A 19,781-nucleotide genomic window follows, 5' to 3' on the forward strand; every position below is an offset into this window, starting at 1 on the left:
GATTGAAAAACAGGGAGAAAAAGAAACAGGGTCCGGTACGACCTTCCGAACGGCTGAAATTGAAGTGTATAATACACGGTTTTTCGGGATTCCAGGGTACCGGAACAAAATTCTCCGGAAATATAGGATGTTGACGTCAAAGGAAACTTGAGGTGGCTGGCATCATAGGATGGTGGTTTATGAAGTTGGAGGGTGGGTGGTTGAGTTTGCATTGAGGTACGGAGGGGTTTAAAGGTTAACCTTTGATATCGTCCTTATCTAATGGATAAGAGGGAGTTCGTAGGTTCGCAACGAACTATGGGTTCGTACAATTATTACTTCGTGACGGACCAAAAGAAAACAAGCAATATATTTGGGATAAATGGAGTCATCAATGAAAATACTAGTTCGTCAGTTACCTGAATGAGAATCCTGCCATTTTCATCCCATTCATATGAAACAAGGCCGGCCGATAAATCTACTTGGGGATGAACTGTTCTTTTAAGTACTTGCAGGGGTAATTGTCTTCTGGTTGCCTTTGCCACTGATAGCTTGTGTCTTCAAGCCACTTTGGGTTGACTAGGAACTTTCCCTCTCGGACAGCCCAACGGGCCTTATGTGTCCCAGGATCTGACGAGACGACATTTGTAACTGAAGCCCTGAGTTCGGTCGAACATGTGGCCCCCAACTGCTCTGCCATCTTCCACATAGAATGATCTTTACATCCGCTAAACACTATCTCACAATCTTTTAGGACTTCCTTTCGGACTTCTCTCCTGACCTGCATGACCAATTTTGTATACACCTTGACTTCGCACTTTATACACTGGATTTACAGGAGAGGGGAAAACTGAAAAGCTCCATTTCAGATAACACAAATATATAATGTAATCCTTCAACACGTTCATATTGTCTTCCTTTGATTGTAGTGGCTAGGATAAACCATGTCAACTTTGATTGTAGTTGCACAACTTTTGAGACGAATAATATGAGAACAGTTCTGGAAATCAAATCTAACAAATTTTAGTAGTAGCTTTTCACATTGTTCTTTACTTTATTGGGAAGAATTAAAAATCAAAGTTGACATTAGCTGATAACTTAACTGGTAAATCACATTATAGTCAATTTCAAATACTTAGAAGGTCCAAAAATGATTGCATCACAGAGTCAAAGTTTTTAATCAGTTTCTTGAATGTCGATGTTTGATGAGATGCAAACCACAAGAAAAACGGAGAAATCTAGAATACGACCAAACGCGAAAAACTTAAGAGGTAAACATATAACATTCGACTAGTATAGACTTGCTGATAGAGTGCAGCAATATAAACCAGCTTTAACCCACGCCAACTTGACCGTCTGTATAGCACTGAAAAGAAGAATCAAGAGTTTGTACGGTAATCTCGTAAGTAGGAAGTGGGGAAAAAATCCCACAAACAGAGACGAAAGCAAATTATTAAAAACCTGCAGATGAATTTCCAAACAGGTGAAGGCTTCGCATGGTAATTTATACAGCTAAATTACTGCAGTTACGATGAGGTTTAGCCCCCCGAACTCCATCATCGACAAAAGAAAATAATGTAATATAACCATACGGACAAAATAAAAGGCATACCCAACAACCACTCAACCAGTTCACATATTAACAGACAACCAAATACCATAACAGAAACAAAACACATAATAACACGAGTGCAGCTAGGAAGAGTTTACCTGTTTCACATCTCTAGCAGCATAGTTTCAAAGATTCTAAATGAATAGGCATATCCAAGAAGAAAGAATAGATTAACTCAAAGAAACAGCAGCTGAAATTAAAGAAACAGCAGCTGAAATTAATTCAAGGGACAGAAGCTAACAGGATCAAAGAATTGGCCATGTATTCTTTTAAGAACTCTCAGAACTTTTGCTAGTGCTCCATCTCAGACAAGAGACTCATGCTGGCGTCGGAACTGGCGATAACTTGATGAAAAGAAGTGGTATTTCTTGATCAATATCAAATTGTCCGTATGTTTCTGCCAGACCTGAATTAGTAAAGAATCAAAAACGCCGTTCTTTAAAATCACTTGCCTATTTTTTTTTACCGTGATTTCTATTTGTTTCTTTATTTTTTTCCCATATATTTATTTTCTTTCTCAGAACCAATTATATGTATGTATTCTTAAGTTCTTTCTTACTATTTTACGCCCCAATTGACATCCAAATTAGATGTAAGAATGAGAGAGAAATATTAATATATACCAAGATTATCAACATGGAACATTTTTGGGGAAGTAACTCAAAAAATTGTATAATACTCCGTAGAAATTAGGTGTAGTACAGGAAAGCAGCCAATTTGTATGTCAGTTATGTTCTAAACCTGGTCAATTTGTATCTTGAAAAAGAACATTCTATCATTTGCCGACCCCAAATAATTTTGGGATTAAGGCTCTGATGTTGTTGTTGTTGTTGCTGTTAACGATACAAAAGCCCATACAATATCCAACTCACAAGATCATATCACTAGCATATAATATCTTTCACCAAGCTGTCAAATATATGTAAATATAGCATCCATATAATTTGTATATTATTTAGTATCAATTAGCATATAATGTATAGGCTCCTATCCTAAATTAGATGCTTTCTCTTCCTATATAATGTACATTCCAACATCAATGTTATACACAATTTCATTATCATTCTCTAAGTCTTATATGGTATCTTCGAGCCACAAACGATCCAACCCTCTCAAACCTAAACGACCCTCCTTCAAACGCCAAAGATCCCACCCGTCCAACCCCTGCATCACCATGACTAACACTCATACCGACACTCTCATCCCCAATCCCCACAACGATGCCAAACCGCTCACGGCACCCAACCTCCACCACGTTGTGAAGCTGACTCCGCTAAACTACATTTCATGGCGGTTTCAACTTACCAACATATTGTTTGGTCTTAGTCTCCTCGGGTTCATAGATGGATCCGACACCATACCTCCTGCAACCCTTGTTGACGCCAACAAGCAGGAAACCCCCAACCCCGCTCACCTGTCTTGGCTTAAACAAGACGGTCTTATTTTAGGTGCCCTCATGGGTACCATTACCGCGGCCCTACAAACCCTAATAGTACGGGCCAAAACCGCTAAGGAAGCATGGGATATTTTAGCTAATACCTATGCAAACCCCTCCCGCATTCACATACAACAATTAAAAGAAAAACTTGATTCGATAATAAAAACCTCGGATCAAACCATCAGTGAGTATATTCATTCCGTCAAGGCTTGCGTCGATCAACTTGCTCTTATGGGCAAGATAATCGATCCCGAGGATGTCGTCTCTAAGATCCTCAAAGGCCTGGACTATGAATCATACAAACCCGTCATTGACCCAATCCGCGCTCGAGACACACCAATCAGTTTCGAGACCCTTCACGAGAAATTGCTCCAACAAGAGCTACTTCTCCAACACCAATCCACCTCCAACAACAACTTTCAACCCTCGGCAAATCCTGCCTACCGTCACAACCAGCAGTACCGCCCTCATCAACGCTACAACCAACCCTCCTACTCCAACACCGTCACTGCCAACCCACAACCCAGCCAATCTCAGCCTCGCCCATTCAAAGGCAGGTGTCAATGGTGCCGCGAAACAGGGCACGTAATCGCTAATTGTCCCCTGTTTCGAAGGCTCTTTCCCAACCTTGTGTTCCCTGCCCCACCAACTACTCGCCATCAACAACCACCGCAGGCCCACACTGTCACCACCACCAACCCCGCACCCAACCCCAATTTCCTCCTCGACAGCGGAGCAAGTCACCACATCACTCATGACTTGGACACCCTCGCCTTTCACTCCCCCTACACCGGCTTTGATGACCTTATCATTGGAGACGGTTCCTCTCTACCAATCGCCAATATAGGTAATTTTCAATTGCATTCTCTCAATTTTACTAATGTACTTCATGTCCCTAAAATTTCGAGAAATATACTATCAGTGTCTCAATTATGTCGGGACAACAATGCTTTTATCGTTTTCTCACATAACTCTTTTGATATTAAGGCGATAGCAACGGGAACCTCCCTCCTCCAGGGCCGGGCTAAAGACGGAGTGTACGAGTGGTGTCCTCCGAAACCGAATGCTCATGCCATTTGTCAAAGGACCCGCTCCATTATCATTGCATCATAGATTAGGTCATCCAACCTTTGATGTAATGCAAATTATTAATAAAGAAGTACCTTTTTCAATTTCCAATTATACTCACTGTGAATCGTGCAACGTAGCAAAGAGCAAGAAACTACCATTCTCAACCTCCTCATTTTCCACCACCGAACCCCTGGACCTAATTTTTTCGGATCTTTGGTCCAGCCCGGTTGTCTCGTTTGATCATTATAAGTATTACATTGTTTTCGTCGATCACTATAGCAAGTATATTTGGTTATACCCATTAAAACGAAAATCCGATACAACGCAATTATTTTTACAATTTCGAGCTCTAGTCGAAAAATATTTTAATAAACCAATCAAACATTTTTTCTCCGATAACGGAGGAGAATATGTAAAACTGTCTACCACCTTACTTAACTCCGGTATCTCTCACTCGACCTCACCTCCGCATACTCCCGAACATAATGGATATGCCGAACGAAGGCACCGCCACATTGTTGAAACGGGTCTAGCCCTTCTTAACCACGCTAGCCTCCCCACAAAATATTGGCCATATGCCTTTAGTACCGCTACTTATCTTATCAATCGCCTTCCCACCCGCTCTCTTCAAGGTCGATCACCATATCACGTCATTCACAATAAAAAACCCGACTACACCTCCCTTCATAATTTTGGTTGCCTTTGCTATCCTTGGCTAAGGCCCTACACCAAACATAAACTCGAAAACCGCTCTACTCCGTGCATCTTTGTTGGCTACTCCTCCACGCAAAGTGCTTTTCACTGCCTCGACCCCAAAACCCATCGTGTCTACACATCACGCCATGTCAAATTTTATGACGACATTTATCCCTTCCAAAATTCACCCTCCTCTTCGCTTCCCTCCCCCACCATCGATGAGTGGTCTACCCTCTCCATTCCCATTTTGCCACCCACCGTAGCCACCCCTCCACCACCCTCATCCACCGCTGCTCCTCCTCGCCACTCCACCCACCCCATTCACCATGTCTACTCTCGTCGAACCACCTCCCAGCCCCCTCCCTCCACTACCTCTCCCACTACAAATCCCTCCACCAGTCCCTCTTCCACTACCCCTTCTCCTGCCACCACCTCACCGCAGCCCTCCCCCACCTCGACCCCCGCCTCTGCCTCCTGCAGCCACCCTTCAACCACCACCATTCCCTCCTCGGCTCAACCCTCCCCAGCTGCCATTCCTTCTTCGACTCAACCCGCTACAAATCCTAGCTCCATTGTTACCCGCCTTGCCAATAATATTCGCAAGCCGAACCCCAAATATGCAAACCTTGCTCATACGACCTCCTCCACCACAAGTCTTCCCAACACCGTCAAGCAAGCCCTCGTCCTTCCCCACTGGCGACAAGCCATGCAATCGGAATACGATGCTCTTGTTCGCAACCACACTTGGACTCTCGTTTCTCCCTCTTCCGCGCAAAACATCGTTGGTTGCAAATGGGTCTATCGAAACAAATTTGCTCCCGATGGCACCCTCAAGCAACACAAGGCTCGTCTTGTAGCAAAAGGCTTTCATCAACGACCGGGAATTGATTACACTGAAACTTTCAGCCCTGTCGTAAAACCAACTACAATCCGCCTAATTCTCTCGCTCGCTGTGACCAAAACCTGGCCAATTCGTCAGCTTGATGTCAATAATGCGTTCCTTCAAGGCACTCTTACTGACGAAGTATTCATGGCCCAACCCCCTGGCTTTGTCGATCAAGCCAAACCGGACTTTGTTTGCAAATTAAACAAAGCCATATACGGGCTCAAACAAGCTCCACGAGCTTGGTACACCGAGCTCAAAACCTATCTAGTTCAAGTTGGTTTCATTCAATCTATATCCGATCCTTCACTATTTATTTTACAAACCAAATCCACCATTATTTACATGCTTATCTATGTCGATGATATAATAATCACTGAACCACATTCTTCTCACTTACAAACATTCATCACCACTCTCTCAAACCGTTTTTCCCTCAAAGACCTTGGGCCACTGTCGTACTTCCTTGGCATCGAAGTCACTCCCAATTCCCTCGGTCTACACCTCAGTCAGTCCAAATACATCCATGACCTCCTTACCAAATACAATATGGACAATGCCAAACCCAACACCACTCCAATGGCAACATCTCCTCCCCTCCTTCGAGAAGCCAACCATCCTATCCATGATCACCAAAACTATCGAGCCATCATTGGAAGTTTACAATATCTATCTTTAACTCGTCCTGACATAGCCTTTCCTATCAACCGTCTTGCTCAATTCCTTCATCACCCAACTGCCAATCATTGGGCAGCCCTAAAACGCCTTCTCAGGTACCTCCAAGGCACTCAAAACCACGGCATTCAACTATACAAAACAACACCTCTTCGTCTTCACGCCTTCTGTGATGCTGACTTTGGAGGTGATAAAGATAACTACTTCTCCACCACTGGTTACATTGTTTACCTCGGCCGCAATCCCATCTCTTGGTCTTCCAAAAAACAAACTGGAATTGCACTCTCCACCACCGAGGCCGAATTTCGCGCCGTTGCTTCCGTCACCACTGAAACTCTATGGCTTCGCAATCTCCTCTCTGAACTACAGATCAGTGTCAACGATCCACCTGCAATTTTCTGTGACAACATATCAGCTACACTGTACGCCAAGAACCCCGTCTTCCACTCCAGGATGAAGCACATGGCTCTTTCATTTCACTTTGTCAAGCAGCAGCTTCAATTGAACCAGATTCGCATATCTCACATTGCAAGCAATGATCAGCTTGCGGATATACTGACCAAGCCGCTCCACAAACATCAATATCAAGCGTTAAGAGACAAGCTTGGCCTTATCGAAAGAACGTCCAACTTGAGGGGGCGTGTTAACGATACAAAAGCCCATACAATATCCAACTCACAAGATCATATCACTAGCATATAATATCTTTCACCAAGCTGTCAAATATATGTAAATATAGCATCCATATAATTTGTATATTATTTAGTATCAATTAGCATATAATGTATAGGCTCCTATCCTAAATTAGATGCTTTCTCTTCCTATATAATGTACATTCCAACATCAATGTTATACACAATTTCATTATCATTCTCTAAGTCTTATAGTTGCCACTTTAATACAATATGCGGAGGTCATAAAACTGTATTTCATTTTGCTGCTCCATATGTAGCACTTAAACTTGTGATCAATCTACAAACTGACTTGTGAATATAATTGCAAGATGGAAATTTGCATAGTGCAAGGGTGTCCATTATTGTCCTTGCTTTAAATTACTTATCAAGCTCAGACCCCTTTTCAAATGGGTAAATCCATATATAATGTTAAAAACTATGGAAACCTTTCATCATCAACAATAATACGAATAAGTTGTGTCTTTCGCAAAAGTTTGTTACAGGGTATAGAACTCAATAGTTGAGGAGTAGATATCTTACATGTTGGAACAGAAATGTGAAAAACAATAATACACATAAGTTCAGTTGAGAGTTACCTCGAAGAGAGCCAGTTCTACTGAGTAGATAGTAGATACTCCTCCTCTGAGCTTATGTCATCTAAACGGCTGGAATTTAGTAACGTATGATCCAAGTCAAGGATCAAATACAGTTTCTTGAAGCCTAATGCAGATCTCACATCAGAGTCGCGCAATCTAGAAATTTCATCAGTTCTCAGTCTTAAACCCTGCATATCCAATCTAAGAAATCGTGATTAGAGTAACTTCTCTGAAGATTGTTTAGAAATGATGAAAGCTATGACTTACAACAGTATCTAAACATTGCTCCAAAAAACTATACCTCATGTATGTATCTAAATGGCACACCACCACCATCATTTTTTCTTTCTCCACAGCGGTAGCACAAGTTTCTGAAGAAACCAGGATGTGGACATAAAGCCTTTATAGCTCCATCTGTGCACACGAGAGGTTTAGCATGGCAAAGTTCAAAACTAGGCTATTTATGTTCTATGCACCAAATCAACACCTGATTTTTTCAGAAGCAACTCTTTTTTTTTTCTGTGTTTCTCCTTCCCACACAGATAAATGAAAGCATTGCTGGAGCAAATAAAAAGAAACTACACTCAAAAAGTCAAATGCAAGAATTGCGAATCGCGTGGCTTTTATGATCCTAAAGATTATAGCAAAACACAATATGGAAGTTTGTTCCTTACAGTACAGAGTACAGAGAGCCCAGATCCAGACACATTAGCAAAAAGTGCAAGCAGTTTCAACGTCCGTAGCTATTTTGAAGGTTTGACATGGAATCAAACCTAAATTTTCCTTACTCGAACCATAAGAATTTGAAACTTGTGTATCCTTCAGCACTTCCACCTTGAGTCTCTTGCATCTTCTATAAATAAAAGGGAAAAATATCAGGAAAAAGAAATGCATAGCAAGAAAACTCCCAACTACATTTTATAAATGTTCTAATTGTTCGAAGCTCAAACCAGTAATATGCATAAACACAACTAAATGTAACCGAGTGGACTACTCATTTCCACCTGCAGGTAGTTTAGTACTTATATCGCTCATATCCCATAAGACAAAACTTACACATTTCACTTACAGAGTTTCAGAATACGAATAACAGCTACGTTTAGGAGGGACAGAGAGGGGGAAGAGGAACGGAGGGAGGGAGGGGATAAAGGTGTAATTGGTTACCTCTATATGCTGCACCATAAGACGAGAATATGCACCCAATGACACATCTTTCCTAGTCACTCCCCTCTCTCCCCTTCATCTTGCAACTTATCTGTTAAATAGGATCCATTACAATGCAATTGTCAAAACATAATTAAAATGTAGATTGTCCTCATATCCCATGAAGCATGTCAATGATACAATAACAATGAGTTCAAGTGTTCTACACTACTTGTACTAAAGCAACTCTTACAAAGTTCCCTTCCAGTTTAAGAGCTTACATGGTACTAGCTCCCTCCTTTACATCACCTCCATTTTGGCACAAAAAAGGAGATGGGATGAGACCATTTTTTGTTTTACTTTTGGATGACAAGTGGATCAAATTCTTTATGGAGTCAATTTATACATCAACAACTTTCTGAAAAAAGAAAGATAAATAAATAACAAACACACTCAAAATGGAAACAGGTGAACAAATGAATAACAAGGAAAGACTCCACCTAAATTACACATTTAGATTACTAACCTATCGTTATCTGCAACGTCAATATTGTCGTCATCAGAATTTGGCGGAACATCAGAGCCAGAATCAAGCACAGCATCAAGCAGTACTACTAAATCATCACTGCTCCATGAATGGATTGGAGAATCAGTCTCGACGCTCATCTGCGCAAGTTTCTTTCAAGAATTAATCAATTATTCAGAAGGATAATCAAGTAACCAAAGCAACATAAATTATTTTAATTAAAGCTCATCTGCACATTTCTCCTGGAGTAAAATTATACACAGGGATAGATAACTGGAGCTACTGCTCTATAACACTGTTTAATTACGTACACCAGTTTTTAGTAGGCGATTTTCGTTCCAAATTCCAAAATGATTTGTGAATATAAATTGAATGCAACAGGAAACAAACACTACAAGAAAATCCATCAATGATAAATGTATATTAGAAATTGTACGGAACACAACCCACAATATATCTTTATCAGTATCGTGATTGGCAACCCCAGCAAAATATATACCCAATTACTATGAAATTGGTACATCCTTAAGGCTACGTTAGTTTCGTACTCTCGTGTACCCATTTCAACACTTGACACTTATACATCGGTATGTCCGACCCTTTCCGTCAGCTACGAGGTATAACCCAAATAGATAGATTAAGACAAGATTCTTGTCATGCCCTAATCCCTAGTCATTCAAGCCGGATATGCCCATCTCTACTTTTTATCTCATTTATCAATTTGAATTGTTTCTTGTTTAAGACGGATAATTTGTGAAACCTTATATTTTAAGTAGAAGTCTAAACCTTATACCAGCTTAAAATTGAAACTAATCCAGACCGCGAAACAACAGAAAGAATAAAGAGGTAAAATTAGGGTTTGAATAATTGGGGATTTAAGTGAAGCAAACAAAAATCAATCGAATAAGAGTAGTAATCAGGAAGTAGACTAATAAATAATTGAATAACACAAGTAGTCAGAAACGGAACGGGATATTCCTTCATCTCAATCCTTTGTTTAGTACGGAGTATATACGAACGGAAAAGGTAGAGAACAACAAAATCGGAAAAAGGAACCTTAGAATTGAGTTAATAGGGAATGCGATGACAACGACGACCGCGTGACAGACGATGTGGCGTATGTTGGTGTTGTGTTCACTTGTGTATATATACAACGACGCAAATGTCAATGATACAAGGAGCGGGTTATTACCATTGGACCACTATTTTAAAAAAAAAAAAAAAAACTATTCCTAAAAAGTGGGGCGGTTAATGAACAGTAAGCCCCGTTAAGTTTTCGGAATAGGGTCGGCCAAAGCTTAACTCAAGCTCAGCTGATCCAAACTCAAGCTCAAATTCGAGCCAAGTTCATCCAAATCTGAGCTAATTCCGTACTTCACAAGGCTCAAGCCGGATTTTGTTTTAACTCTTTTTTTTAGTACTATAATTTTAATTTCGGAAAATTCACGTGATATCCTCGAACTTTGTCATTTTACACGTGATACCCAACTTTATAAGTTTGTGTATATGATACCTTTCATGTTTGTTTTTCATGGACAACATGCCCTTTTTGTCGCGGTAAAACTCAATTGCGCATAACTCCTAGCCGGAATTCAAAATCCGCCAATTTTTATTCCTAAAATGATTATCTCTTCGCGATCTACGATTTGAGGAAAAAAAATTGTCGGCTAACATTTTATACGTTTTTTTCAACGAAAGTCTTAAATCAATCATATCTTCAATCTTAAATTTTCGAATGGCCATTTTCAATTTATCAATTTATAGATCTCGAAAAGGTAATCAATTTGAAAAAAATGAGTCAATTCCGATTTCTGGTCTATGATTTATGCTCAATTGAAAATTTTAAAAACGATAAAAAGGGCACGTTGTGCTTGAAAATCAAATCTTAAGGATATTATGTTGCTTTGTATAACATTTCTAATTATATTTGCCTTCTTAAAAAACATATAAAAAACATACTTTTTATAAATTATATAGTTTAATTATGTTTAATCAGTTCGCCTTGCTTTAGACCGCCTTATTTCAGACCGTAATAAGACATATCACAAGTGAGAAGCACATGGGTGGTGGGACACCCCCATGTGCTTTCCCACTCACACCCTAAATGGTATTTTTTGTGCACAAAATCTCATTTGTGACGGCACGTATCCGTCACTTTGGAGTGACGGATATCATTTTCCCTCACAAATGACCCAAATAGAGGAGAGAGGGAAGCACATGGGGGTGCCCCCACCTTGTCCCCCCTATCCGTTTTGTGAGTGACATTATCCGTCACTTGTTCCGACCCGTCTTTAGCAAGACTAATTGTTTTTTGTGAGATGAAATTTTATCCGTCTGACAATTTCAGACGGATATAGCGGTCTGAAATAAGAATTTGTGATGCTCAATTCATGTTTAGAGGTAGTGGGTACCGTAATTAAATTCATCTTTTAAGTATGTGTGAGTAGATTAAAACTAGGGTTAAGGGGAAACTTTTGTGGAATTTATGAGTCGGATTTGAGTTGTGTTTGTATGCTAATTGTTTGTGGGTAATTTGCCTTTAATCTCATGCACACCAAATGTTTGTGAAAATGTTCAAGTGAGAATTTGAGCCTTTTACTTTCCCTATTGACTATTCTTTGAAGCGGGAGTTTAAGACTAGTTAGTAGATCGCTTGAGTTTGATAGGTATATCGACCTAACAATGATGAGAGCTCGTTAGACCCGACCTAAAGGACCCCTTAGACCGAGGGGTCAAGGTTCTACCTAGACAAATACCCATATTCTTAGCTTCATTTGATTGTGTATTTCGTTGGATGATTGCCTCTTGTCTCGTGCTTTAAACATGTTTGTGGGATTGCTTGAACGATAATTTGGCTTTCCTTGTTTGGTTTGACTTGTCTACGGTGATAGTCGAGACTAATTAGACAGCACTAGATAGGTGGGCAGGGACTAGTTAGGGCGAGAGTTCAACTATACTTGACCCAAGGACCGTCTCATATCGAGAGATAGAGACATACCTAGACCTCCCTCCGTTATACCTTCTATTTCGACTTAAACTCGACCCCTCCTACTTGAGTGACCCCGAAATCCTAACCTCCATTCTCATTGTGCTTATCTTGTTTAGTTTACTTGTTATTTGCTTATCTTATGTTCTTAGCTTAGACCTTTAACATAGAACACACACATTACCTTCTTGACCGACTGGACTAAAACGAAAGACTTAACTTAGTTCTAACACACCATCTATGTTGATCGACCTCAACTTACGCTACTACACTGAGTTATTATAAATATTGTTTGAATGAAGAAGAAAGATTTTTTAGAGAGTGACAAGACCCGAAGTGAGTTAACTGCCAAATGTGTAAGTCTAATGGATTTGCCCGACGGCTCAATGATTTGGAGTCCGTGTGTGCCGAAACTAGAAGATGAGATTTCTAGCCAAGATCAAAATTCAAGTGCTGCACCAAAGTAGTTCATTTTAATTAAGCCTCTCGAATGGAAAAAAAAAAGAGGTTAATTATGCAATTTATGATTTAAGGAGTTTATTTATCCGTCAACAACTTTCTTAAAATAGAAAGATAAATAAATAAGAAATGAACAAGGTAAGGTACATATAAATTGGAAAATTATCCCCATGAAGATAGATAATGAGACAAGAATCCAAGATTCTTATCATTTCCTAGGCATTATAGGTTTTGTCTTAGGCTATGTTTAACGGAGGACGAGCGGGCGATGGGTATGAGCAACAGTACCAGCCAAAAAGTCTAATGGATTTGCCCGACGGCTCAATGATTTGGAGTCCGTGTGTGCTGAAAGGAGAAGACGAGATTTCTAGCGAAGATCAAAACTCAAGTGCTGCATCAAAGTAGTTCATTTTAATTAAGCCTCTCGAATGGAAAAAAAAGAGGTTAATTATGCAGTTTATGATTTGTTGACACTAACCTCACAAGGCAATGATATAATTCCATATCAACGACGCAATAACGAGCTCAAGTGTTTTTTTTTGTTAGGCTTTGGATGACAAGTGGATTAAATTTTTACGGAGTTTATTTATCCGACTTTCTTAAAATAGGAAGATAAATAAATAACAAATGAACAAGGAAAGGTATATACTAATTGGAAAGTTACCCCATGAAGATAGATAATGAGACAAGAATCCAAGATTCTTATCATTTCCTAGGCATTCTAGGTTTTGTCTTAGGGATATTTTCACTTTTACCACTCAACTATTTCATTATCTAACTATGGTTGTATCCTTCTTTTTTTTGAAAAAAAAAAAAAACTTTTAATAGTGATAACTTTTGGCTACGACTTCGAAGCGGTAATGTTTTTTAAAGTATTGTACTTTTTTTACGAGATCTTCGATTTGAAAAAAAAATCATTGTTTCTGAATTCGTAGTCGGCAATTATGATCAATCAAAGTCTTTGTACGAACAAATTTTGACTGACTAGTAAACCCACAAATACAATAATGCTATTGTGCAAGAACTTTTAAATCGGTTATGAAAACCGGTGCGGGTAAACCGGTTTCCGATTTCGGTTTTTAGAACTTTAAAAAATTGTGTTCCGGGTATGAATTCCGAAGTAGGTTTGTTTACCACGCTAGCTTTGTCGAATAATGCCTCTTCTAGCCTTGATTGCTCTCCTCGGCCTCTCCTGCAACAACGAGCAAACTGAGGGCTTGGCTTTGTGCCAAGCGTACTCACTCCGACGCTCAAGTCAGTGAACTTATTGTGATTAAGTAGTATGTTGCTTGATGACATGTATTGTAGAGAGATGAGAGAGTTAATACCAATTTAAGTGGTTCTTAGGTTAGATTCTGGATCCCCTTCTCAATGAGAGAGGTGGAGTATTTATAGACTTTCACCTTTTGTCACGTAGTGGCCAAGTGGCCAAGTGGCTAGCAGGTGGAAAGACTGATCTGACCTCGGCCGAGGGACCCCTGTCAGGCCGAAGGGCCCAGTTGACTCCATGCCGAGGGGTCTTGGATATGAGTACGCGGATGTGTCTCCGGTGGCTAGTTAGCGGCCGAGAGACGGGTGATCGGCCGATAGGCCGTCACCGGATATCTTTGTTTAAAGTCGTTGATGGTGTGGATATCTTTGACCTCGCTCAATATGTTGACTTGGTCACGGGTGCGAGAATATGCCCCATCAATTTGCCCCAGCGTAGTCTATGCCGTGGTATGGGCTCCGATGTATGTTGAGCGTATATTCTGCACAAGTGAAAATTTTCTGCCCCGGCTTCTTCTCCCTCGGCTTATACATTCAGACAAAGCCGTACCATATCCCCCTCCACATGGATGGGTATTGGACATCAAATGTGGAAGAGAAGATCTTTTGGCGGTGGACCCAAGGTTGAGAGTGCCGGTGTGCTTTTGATTGCCCCAGGCCGGTGCTACCTAGCTTGGTTAGTCATATTGCCGGCGGAGAACAGATACTTTAGGATTTTCTTGAGGAAGATGAATAGGCAAAGGGATAAGAAGGGGCGTGTTGAAGACGCTTGTTCTTGTTGCATTGATTGACGTTCAATCGTTGCGTCGATTGACATTCCGTGTACGCATGCCCGACATGTGTCTCTTCGTTGATTGGCCGACGCTTCATGGGCTGCGCTTTGATTGGTCCTCCTTTGCGGGCCTTGGCCTATAAATACCAGATTTTTGAAGTGAAATTGGTTACTAATTTCATTCATTCCAAAAAATTTTTCTTCTTTCTAGATCTAGAACTTCAAGTGTTTCTTTCTCTTCCAATCTTCAGAATTTTTACGTCGGCGTAGCACTTTTCTTCAAGGTAAACCCAAAAAAACTTATCAACTTTTTAATTTGCTTTAAGTAATTGTTGTGAACCATGTCTTCACGACGCCGGTCCCAGAACCGTGCAGGGGGGTTCCTCGGTGCGTTTTGATGAGGAGGAGCGGTAGCGCCGTTCCGTTAAGGTCGGGGGCCGAGGTCTCCTTCTCCCGAAGTTGACCGCAAAGTCCTGGAGGAGTGGGAGGATGATGACGATGTTGATGATGATGAGGGAAGGAATCCTTCCGGTGGGGAGAGGTCACGATCCGTATCATTATGATGCCCGTACTACGGTCCGATCGTGGTTTTATCGATAAGTTCATCCGCCGCGGCTCTCAATTTTTCGAAGATCACTTCTTTTTTGGCCAGGGGTACAACATTGTTATCCCTGGAGAGGGTCAGGCCGTCTGTTGCCCTCCCCCGGGTCACATCGGCGTATATATGAGGCACCTGGAGTATGGTCTCCGGTTTCCTCTCAATATGTACGTCTCTACCATAATTCGGGCGATGAACGTTGCGGCGGCGCGCAGCTTCACCCTTTGGCCGTTAGGACTATAGTCGGCTTCGTGTGGTGTGTCTCTTCAGGGGGTGATCCCAACGGTAAACTTATTCCGCCGAATTCATTTTCTTCGAATGAATGTTCAAGGTGGCCGGGGATGGTATAGCGTCCGGACCGAGCCGGGCTATCTCACCGTGCCTAAGCTCACCTCTTGCAAGGGATGGAAGGAACGGTGGGTGTATGTCGAGGTCCCGGATGATTATCCGTTGCCTCGGTCTTTTCAAAGACCACGTTAACTTGCGGTGCGAGAGTAGGGGAGCGTGAGAAGATGATCCCTAAGGGCAAGAATAAGATGGACGCCGCAAAGGTCTGTCTCAACGAGGACGAGACGCGGGCATTGAAGCTTTTCGAGGTCGATGACGATGGGACGCCGAAAGTTTGGTTGCCCCCGACGCAAGTCATCCAGATGGATGAGCCGCTTTGCCACGTCGGCCTCATACCGGCCCTAGCACGGGGTGAGTGGGGTCGGTGTGAGGCCCATTTCTGTTTTAGCGTTCTTGTTTTTGTGCCTTGACTTGTTCCTTTGTCTAACTCTTACTTTGTTTCTTTTACAGAGAACTTTGGCTCCGTTCATCCGAGCAATTCCTCAAGAAGATGGGACTTGACAAAGATGGTAACGTGCGGAGAGGAATCGAAGGTCGATGTACATGACCGCCGTCCGTCGCCATCGACCTCATGGATCAAAAGTGAAGAGCTTGGACGAGGCGGAGGCTCGGGCCGAGGTAGTGCCGCCATTCCGCGCCGGTCCGAAAAGCCAAGTCTTCGGCGGCTACGGTGTCAACTTCGATTCCGCCTCCAACTCCCGCCGTCCGAGAAGAAGGTGGAAATCGTCGACATTGTCGACGGGAGGATTCCGATCTTGAGGGATCTCCACTTAGGCGTAAGAGGAAGAGGCCTACCCCTACCGCCGATGCTTCGCCGCCACACTCATGCTAACGATGGCGCCGAGGGAACGGGTCAATCGGCCAAGAAGAGCAAGCCCTCCGTACATGGATCTAACTTGCGGCTCGATTTAGCCGGCTCATTAGATATACCCGATGACCGGCTCTCTGGTATGTCCGTGAACGTTGACGTGGACTCTTTGATTGAATTTTTGTAGATCAACCGGCGCGAGCCTGTCCCCATCCCGAGCGGCGACCGAGGAGAGGCCTGTGCAGACGGCGGGAAAAAATGCCACCGCCGACTCTATTCTCGCGTCGATATCCAACGACCAGCTCATAGCGGAGGGCACAAGGCTGGGCAAGAGGATTGGGAAGTGGTCCGAATCGCGGCTTTCGCATTAGGGAGCAAGAAGAGGCCCGACCAAGACGGGACCGTTGATAGAACGGTGAAGCTTGATGTTGTGGCCGCAAAGGGGTAGCCGGGAAGGCTAAGCTTGATCTCCTTGCTCGCACGAGCGCGTGTGGAGGAAGTTGAGAAGCTGTCGTCGCCGAGAAGGCCAAGTTAGAGGTCGCCGACCTCGCCGCCGCCAAGTTGTGGGAGGAACGGGACAGGTACAAGGGCGGCTACGACGTTGTTGTCGCCCAAAGGGAGGAGCCGAAAAGGGCGACCGGCTCCAAAGTGAGTCACATAGGGGTACCAGTGCTATCCTTGCCCAAAGGGAGAAGGATATTGAGATGCTTCAAAAGAAGATTATCCCCCGCATGTGTGCTCAATATAGGGACCTGACCGAAGAAACCTTCAGGGAGGTGATTGGGGAGCTGTATCCGGATGGCTCCTTTCCGTGGCCAAAATTTGACGGGCTGTTCGACGATAGGCTCGAGGCTAACGAGAAAGCTGCGGCGGATAAGGCTGCCGAGGATGCGAGGGCCAAGAAGGAGGAAGAGGCGGCCGCGGAAAAGGCGGCTCTTGCTGAGAAGACGAGGGCGGCCAGAGAAGAGTCCATTAAGGCCAAGGCCGCTGAGGATGCTAAGGCTGCCAAGAAAGCTGAGGATGCCAAGGCCGCCAAGAAAGCTGAGGATGCTAAGGCTGCTAAGAAAGCTGAGGATGCTAAGGCTGCCAAGGAAGCTGAGGATGCTAAGGCTGCCCAGATTGCATCTAAGCCGCCCACCAAGGATGATCTTTGCTGATGGCGGCAAGGGCAAGCAAAGAACAGGCATAGGGAGACGGGCGGTCGTCACCAGGCTCACCTGGCGTCTCGGATAGCTTCAGCTATTCGGGGCCAACTATTAAGCCTTTTCTCCCCGCCATCCTTTTGGCGCTTCAAAGAACCATCCGTAACCTTTTGCTTTACTCTTCCTTGTATTTTGTAAAACCTTGGTAGGTAGAATCTTGGCTTATCCTGCAGGGGACGGCCGTCGTCGTATTTCTCCTTCTTGTAACTTCGTTATCTTTTTCTTAATGAGAATTTGCTTGCTTCGCCTCTGGCTTGGCCGAGGCCTTTGATTTATTCCTTCACTTGTCTTCTTGCGTTAATTAATTGAGCGCTTTTCGTTTTTACCTTTGGCTTTAGCCGAGGCAGTTTAGAATGCGTATCTCAACCGTGTGTTTAACGTCTTTAGATTCGGTCTTAATTTGCCGAGGGCGGTTGCGTTAATTAATTGAGCGCTTTTCGTTTTTACCTTTGGCTTTAGCCGAGGCGATTTAGAATGCGTATCTCAACGTGTGTTTAACGTCTTTAGATTCGGTCTTAATTTGCCGAGGCGATTGCGTTAATTAATTGAGCGCTTTTCGTTTTTACCTTTGGCTTTAGCCGAGGCAGTTTAGAATGCGTATCTCAACTGTGTTTAACGTCTTTAGATTCGGTCTTAATTTGCCGAGGGCAGTTGCGTTTCACTCGTCTCTTCCCGGTCAGTTACCGGGGCAACGGAGTTTACGTTTTGACCGCCGTTGAACATATGTTAGCATATCGGCTCGTCCCCCCGTCACTCCCGTTAAAGGCCGAGGTGATCGAGGTTTTGGCTCTGTCTGTCTTGTGTACATACGTTAGCATGCCTTCTTCTTTGGGGTGACCGCCGTTGTGTTTTCCTCGACATGACTATGGAGGGGATTAACACTTTGATGGAAAATGGGGATGACTCCTATTTAGATATGAACATGCATTGGGGTGCCAACAATTGTTTTGGGCACCTCCACGCTATACAAAGTATTTTTCGAGATCGGTGTTCCAATGGCTCATCGAGGCACATCCCCATGTCCGTCCGCCCGGTATGTACCCGCCTCATTTCTTCAACTACCTTGTAGGACCTTCCCGATTGGCCGTCAACTTACCATGAATGTTTCCTTTATTGGTGGCGGCTGACTTCCTTAGGACCAGGTCACCTACCGTTAGATCCCTTTTGTGGACCCTTCGGTTGTAGGCCCTTTTCATTCGGCTCTGATATATCGCTAAGTTGAGGCGTGCTGCATCTCGGCTTCCTTCGACCAGGTCTAGGGAGGTTCTTAGGCCTTCCTCGTTTTCATCCGGGTTAAAAAAGTAGCCGTTCGAATGTTGGCACCGTTGCTTCAATCGGCAGGATCGCCGGACCCGTAGACTAAGTGGAATGGACTATACCCCGTTGCCTCTTTCTCCGTAGTTCGAAGGGACCCGAACGCCGGGTAGCTCATCGGCCCATCTTCCTTGAGGTCTTCAACTGTCTTCTTCAAGCCGTTGAGGATTGTTTTATTGGTCGCCTCGCCCGCCGTTGCTCGGGGGTGGCAGACGGAGGAGTATGCAAATTTGATGCCAAGTTCTTCCAACCAACTCATTATTGTATCACTCCAAAACTCTCGGCCATGGTCGAACACCATGACTTGGGGTAACCCAAAACGAGTTATGACGTTTTCCCGCATCACCTTTCTTACGGCCGTCGCGGTCTTGGCGTGTCATTGCACACCTCAACCCATTTGGTGAAGTAATCGACGGCGACGATTAGGAACCTTCTTCCTCCGGATGCCGTCGGAAATGGCCCTAGTAGATCCATTCCCCACTGTGCAAAAGGAAGAGGACTAAGCACCTGCAGTGAGTCTCGGGAAGGTGCATGTATCACCGGAGTACATGCATCGACGGTTGTTGCATTTTTTTGTTTTGTTTCGGAATCTTCAAGCATGGTGGGCGAAGTAGCGGCTCGGAGAGCTTTGTGGGCTAGTGTTCTTGCCCCCATGTGATGACCACAGATGCCTTCGTGTATTTCGTCACAAGATTAGCTCGCATCGGGCCGGACCGACACACTTCGGGAGTG

General features: G+C 43.3%; 1 protein-coding gene and 1 pseudogene across 1 annotated transcript; both read right to left on the minus strand.

Moving 5' to 3' along the window:
* Positions 1-360: 360 nt before the first annotated feature.
* LOC141621103 (RNA polymerase II C-terminal domain phosphatase-like 4) lies at positions 361-4,258 on the minus strand (annotated as a pseudogene).
* Positions 4,259-7,641: 3,383 nt separating this feature from the next.
* LOC141621104 (RNA polymerase II C-terminal domain phosphatase-like 4) lies at positions 7,642-9,563 on the minus strand. The gene is made up of 4 exons (XM_074437810.1): positions 9,294-9,563; positions 8,398-8,477; positions 7,926-8,038; positions 7,642-7,812 (listed from the first exon to the last, which is right to left on the minus strand). The coding sequence occupies exons 1-4, from the start codon at positions 9,431-9,433 to the stop codon at positions 7,642-7,644; spliced, it is 504 nt and encodes a 167-aa protein (XP_074293911.1). The 5' UTR covers positions 9,434-9,563.
* Between the last annotated feature and the right edge of the window lie 10,218 nt (positions 9,564-19,781).

This window comes from Silene latifolia, chromosome X, assembly GCF_048544455.1.
Source record: "Silene latifolia isolate original U9 population chromosome X, ASM4854445v1, whole genome shotgun sequence".
Lineage (NCBI taxonomy): Eukaryota > Viridiplantae > Streptophyta > Magnoliopsida > Caryophyllales > Caryophyllaceae > Silene > Silene latifolia.

Excerpts from the sequence above, each read along its gene's own strand:
- LOC141621104 (XM_074437810.1), bottom strand. The coding sequence starts at position 9,433 with ATGAGCGTCGAGACTGATTCTCCAATCCATTCATGGAGCAGTGATGAT. Across the intron at positions 8,039-8,397 it reads TTCGAGTAAGGAAAATTTAG|ATGGAGCTATAAAGGCTTTA; the intron begins GTTTGATTCCAT and ends TCGTGTGCACAG. Across the intron at positions 7,813-7,925 it reads CATTTAGATACATACATGAG|GGTTTAAGACTGAGAACTGA; the intron begins GTATAGTTTTTT and ends TTGGATATGCAG.